The sequence below is a fragment of the Diabrotica virgifera genome, chromosome 8 (genome assembly GCF_917563875.1).
Source record: "Diabrotica virgifera virgifera chromosome 8, PGI_DIABVI_V3a".
Lineage (NCBI taxonomy): Eukaryota > Metazoa > Arthropoda > Insecta > Coleoptera > Chrysomelidae > Diabrotica > Diabrotica virgifera.
The window spans coordinates 53,988,355-53,994,354 of NC_065450.1; the positions used below are offsets into that span (position 1 = coordinate 53,988,355).

Sequence of the window (6,000 nt, forward strand, 5' to 3'; positions counted from 1 at the left end):
CAGCTCGGCATGCAAAGTTAGGCCTGTTATTCGGCTAACCCGACTGGACTATCCCTGCTGTCTTTGTTATCTACCACATACGGAAATTGTAAGGAAAAAAGTTGGGCGTCTCGTCAAAATGAAGCTACTCATGAAAAATTAGCTTCTTAGTAGTAAATGGTGAATATAGGCCTGGGATGCCTGAGTAATATGTATATGTGACACAATCAAAAGTCTTAGTAAGATCTAAAAACGATACAAAAGTGTCAAGATATTTTTCAAACCTTTCCAAAATATTTCTTCAGTACAGTTAATAACACATTGTAAACAATTGTTTTTGGCGGTTTATTAACTAAATCTATCACAATATTTATTTACCTTTTTGGCACAAAACTTCAATATAAGCAACACCTTGCAGCTCAGAGGGAATTGATACTCTTAAAGCACTTGTAGGTTTTACAGGGGCTGGACCTCCTGGTAATGGACTGCTTGGAGGACTGTTAGTTTTTTCCTCGTCTTCTGCTTTGGTTACCTAAATAATAAATATCTGGTTCTTAATTGAAACTACGAGAACAAAGTACAAAAAAACCTAAATTAATCATGCATATTTACACACAGAGCGACAAACAGTGATGAGGCTAAGCGCTAAGAACTGGCTAAATAACGCAAAAGATGGAAAACATAATGCGTTGTGAAATAAAAAGAGATTAAACTATTAGAGGTGAGAAATTATCAATAGAAACCTTTAAAACATTAAATAACATTTAGATGTTAGCTTAAGAGCTAGTTGATTTCAGCCATAAATTATAAAGATGACATCGAACATTAACATTTTTTTTTAATTTCACATACGGAAAAAACTGATTGAAGACAATAAAGCAAATGTAAATAAAAACAGTTTAATTAAACAGTAGTAATTTTTTAATCCAAAATTAAATTATTGATCAAGAATAATTTCTACTATGATTTGAGATGTCACATACACTCCTGTCAAGGCGACATAGGAAATTAAAATAAAATGTTTTTCAAAGTCATAGATACGTATAATTATGACTGAAGTACTATTTCACAACTTATTATGTTTTCCATCTTTTGCGTTATTTTGCTGGTAATTAGTCCACACATCACTGTATAATGGGCCTGATGGTATACCACCTAATTTTCTTAGGGAATTCAGTTTTATACTGTCGCGACCTTTGTTTCATATATTTAATAAATCTTTGGATGTAGGTCAGTTCCCAGACTTTTGGAAACTTTCTTATGTCACACCAATATATAAATCTGGTAATAAATCTAATATTAGTAATTACCGCCCATTATCTATTCTTAGTGCTATACCAAAGGTTTTTGAAAGTATTATTACTGATTTCCTCACCTTCGATAGCTCTGGGATCCTAAACTCTCAGCAATTTGGTTTTACTACACTACTTGAACTGAGTTTGTTGACCTATGTTGATTTTCTGCCTGAGGCCTTAGAAGAGGGACTTCAAGTTGATTCAATTTATACTGACTTTTCCAAGGCCTTTTACAGAGTAAATCATGAACTCCTGACTCGAAAGCTTAGCTCCTATGGCATAAGTGGACCTTTGTTGCAGTGGTTACAGAGTTATTTAACTGAAAGATTTCAACAGGTCCGAGTGAACCACTTTTATTCACAAACTTTTTCAGTTAAGTCAGGTGTACCACAGGGGTCCCATTTGGGTCCATTAGTCTTCAATATATTTATTAATGTTACCAACTGTTTTCACGATTGCAACGCCTTGCTATTTGCTGATGACTTCAAGTGCTGTTCACTTAACGTTATGAACCTTAATGCCAGCAAATGTCATGTAATTAACTTTAACCGTACTCACCACCCAATATTATTAAACTATTACATTGATGGCCAATTGCTCAACACTGTAAATAAAATCAAGGACTTGGGGATTACGCTGGAAAATTCTATTTGTTTCAATACTCACATCATCAATGTTTTCAAACATCTATGAAAATGTTGGGTTTTGTAAAAAGAACAACTCGTGATTTTACAAACGTATTAGAGTTCTTTACTTCTCCTTGGTCAGGTCTCACCTCGAGTATTGTTCTTCAGTGTGGTCCCCACGCTACTTGGTATAAATTAGGAAACTTGAACAAGTCCAAAATAGTTTCTTCCGTTACATTGCTTTTAAGCTTCATACACTGTAGTCGTTTTAAAAGAAATTTACATGGGATCAATATTTGAGTGAAACGTCTGTAATTTGTTAACTTGTTTTTATGTTATTATTTCCTATTACATATTTATTTCTATATTATATTTATATTTCTGTATGTCTCTTTTTATATTATATTATGTTATTGTTATTATCTGTACACTACGTATTTATGTAACACTTTATGTTCAATTAAAAATGTAATGTATTTTTATAGAATTGGGCTTGCCCGAAAATAAATAAATAAATAATTTTGTATATGGAAGAAAAATATGGATCTGAAAGATACTAGATGGCATTTTATTAATAAAATAAAAGGAATTATATATGATGTATTTAAATAATAATTGTTCAAATTTCAATATCCATCTGAATACAACAAGTGAATAAAATTTATTAAATTTAATCTTTTTCCAATTTATATTGTAGCCTATATTTCCTTTTTGAAGGATCTACATACAGTTTACACATTTGAATAACTAAAGAAGTATCTAAAGTAAAAGACAGGGAAAATGGAAAATCCTAAATTTGAAAATTTGCAGGTTTCTTCTACACCTGATTCTCAAATATATGAAACTAATCATTATATCGAACACAGTTCACAATTTCTACCAAATGTAGTAATGTAGCATACCTCAAATGTGCCAGTCTGTAAGTACTTGGATCCTGTGGTCCTATAGCTGAGATCTCCTATGATCGTATTAGAGACCTTTTTCAGTCTCCAGTTTTGTCTTAACCTAAGAAGTTCTATATGAAAATCTAAGGTTGTTCTACTTCGTGCTGCTTCATTTTGAGAATTTTTCATCTTTTCTGCACCAGCTAACAATACACTAGCAGCACCTAGAAAGCACAAATATTATAATATACGTAATGAGATACAAATAGGTGAGAATGATCAAGATAACAAATGTAATGAACCAAATGTATATACAGGCAAGAAATATGAATACAATAGAGATAAATGAAAAAAAAAAGACACTGGATACAAATGAGAAATTAATGTTCAGAGTCAGAGTTCAGAAGTGACAGAAATTTATATAAACAATTTAATTGCTTAAATAATTATAATTAGCGGACTAACAAATATAAATCATTTTTACAAAATGCAATTTGTTCTCTTATAATATTGAAATATATATGCAATCAATCAGTAATTAAACGTTTTACCAAAATTTTCTCAAAAAAACAATAAATTTCATTACAAAACATTCAAAAGGATAGTTCATTTACCATGCTTATTAACAAAATAAATCACTTCTTTGCTTTACTTAGAAAAAATGCAATGGGTAAACTTAGGCAAAAATAGGTATAGAATTGCCTTCTTGCTCACTATCTGTTTCGTGCTCATGTATAAAAGTTTCATCCAATATGCTATCATCAGAATTATCAAGGTCACTGTCACATTCGTTATACCATTGTAATGCAATATTACTAAAATCTGCATCACTCACTTTTATTTTCTTGCGTGAACTGGCCATTTTTATATTGCACAATTTATTAGTTACGTGAATTGTGATGTGCTATCCTGATTTGACATACTGTGATTTTCTACATGTGGTAATTCAAAATATATCGCTCAAAAACGCAACAAATTTCTGCTATGTATAGCCTGGTTATAGATAAATGAGAAATTTAAAGAGATAGACCAATTGGTGTACAAATGGTATTACCACTTGTACACCAATTGGTCTATCTCTTTAAATTTCTCATTTATCTATAACCGGGCTATACTTTCGATGACTAAACTGAAAGGTACTGAGAGTGTTGACCATACAAATTTAGAGTAAGTGGGGATCCCGAAGTATCACACAGTTGCGATACGTCATTTTGACGGCACGTCACCAGTTAAGGGTTAAGAAAGAACTAATATTTTGACTTCTAATAAAAACTGCTTTTATTTATTCAACTACGATCATATTTTATCAACAACAGCCTACTTTAGTTTTGTTTTTATCTAATCATTTGTCATTTCTCATTGCTGCCAATTAGGCATTCCAATGAACTGTCAATCATGGCCGGAGCAGGGCAAAATCTAATGTTTACATCGACATTAATTTGTAAAGAAAATTCTGTTTGGTTGTTTTTTTTTTGTTAATTGTGTAGGGAAATCTGCGAAATTGTGATAACAAATTAAATATGAAGTGGTTTATTGCCTACAGAACTGAATTATCCCATAGTAGTTACCAGTTTGTGTCAATAACTACTATGGGATAATTCAGTTCTGTAGGCGATAAACTACTTTATTTTATTTGCTATTACAATTTCGCTGCACAATTAACAATAAAAAACAAAACTAAACAGGATATTCTTTACAAAAACTGATGTAAACACTATATTATTAAATTTTTGCCCTCCTCCGGCCATATTATATCACGTGATTTGGAAGGGTCAATTGGTTTATAAATATTAGGTACTGTATAATGTCAAGGCCAGCAAAATTAAGCACAATAAGAACCTAAAGCTTAGATGAACAATCTTATAAAACATATTCCAATAGAATGGGATGTGCGATATAAGTAGTGTCTAGTAAGATTGTTTGAAGGAAATTCAAAATCAAAATAAGCTTCATGTCAATTGTGGGATTATATAAGTTAATTTGCTACTTTTAGGTTATTTATACTCATTGTAGTTTCATACCTGCTAACGCTTTCTTCCTAGCATAGATTTGAACCATCGGTTTCGTATCAAGAGATTCTTGTTGTACAGGGTCAAGAACTAAGTATCTTTTGTCTTTAGCAATCGCCAATACGTCGGCTAATACACATACTTCCGTAAGGGCATTCCTAAGTTTATTTCTCACCGAATCCCAGGGCCATAATGAAGACTGAAACGCATCTTTACTGTCAGTGTCTGATTTAGCATCTTCGTTAGTTTCTTCCTTCTTAATTTCTAATTCTGACGTTTTACTGAAGTCTATCTTTTGAGCATACTTAGCGAGACTCTCAGAAAGAGTTAAAGGTCTAGAAATAAAAGTTATTTAACATTTTGGTTTACCCCACATGTAAGTTACTTACGGTTGATATATCTCTGTTCCATCATAAGTAATTTCTTGTATTTGATTTTCGATTGGAGCTTCGACTGATATATTTACACTGTAAGACATTTTTGCTGCTTAATTTACCTTAAAACTATATGTTTACAAACATTATTAAAATACCGAAATTGACATTTTGGTTATCTTTATTTTTTATTTATTGACATTTGACATTGACATTACCGAACCACAGAATTATTAGTGATCGAACCTTGGGAGAGATTATGTCCAGCAAACGACGGCAATGTTGCCAGATTCCTTTTAGCGGGAATTTTAAAATTTTATAGCAGTTTGGTTTTAAATTTGACAGTTCTGTTTTCTCAAGTCAAAAATCTTAACCTTACTTTTACAAGTGATTAAGATTATTATTATTTTATTTACACGTAAATTGAAACAATAAATATTGTGCTTTGTCATAATTTAAAACTCATTATGTTGAAGTCTTTTCCAGTTGATAAAATTGCAATTCAAAAACTTTTAGGTAGGTACGTGTAACTTCCACAATATTATTTATTTTTAAAGTATTAAGGTTGATGTTGATATCAAAAATTTAGATTTCAAAGATAGTTTTATGTAGGTAGATACTAATAGAGTAATACTAGATATAATAGATTAGATACAAAGTAAGCTGTAAGTAGTATAACTGCCCGTGTAATCACCTGTTATGTTGTTTTTTTAGATTTGCACTGTATGGATGGCACAGGAAGAGAACAGAGTACAAGAACATGAAACATCTTATTATGAATGTATATGTATGTGATCCTCAGCGGCGGCTCGTGGGTCAATCTTCAGGGGGGT

The 6,000-nt window shown here is 31.5% G+C and overlaps 1 protein-coding gene across 1 annotated transcript in view; it reads right to left on the bottom strand.

The window, feature by feature from the left end:
• Window positions 1-5,403, bottom strand: part of LOC114338551 (mediator of RNA polymerase II transcription subunit 17) — a 48,089-nt gene extending 42,686 nt beyond the window's left edge. The window contains exons 1-4 of the mRNA XM_028289154.2: window positions 5,183-5,403; window positions 4,806-5,128; window positions 2,803-3,008; window positions 358-511 (exon numbers count right to left, since the gene is read on the bottom strand). Coding sequence (XP_028144955.2) covers window positions 358-511; window positions 2,803-3,008; window positions 4,806-5,128; window positions 5,183-5,271 — 772 coding nt within the window. The 5' untranslated portion in view covers window positions 5,272-5,403. The remainder of the gene's footprint in view (window positions 1-357; window positions 512-2,802; window positions 3,009-4,805; window positions 5,129-5,182) is intronic.
• Between the last annotated feature and the right edge of the window lie 597 nt (window positions 5,404-6,000).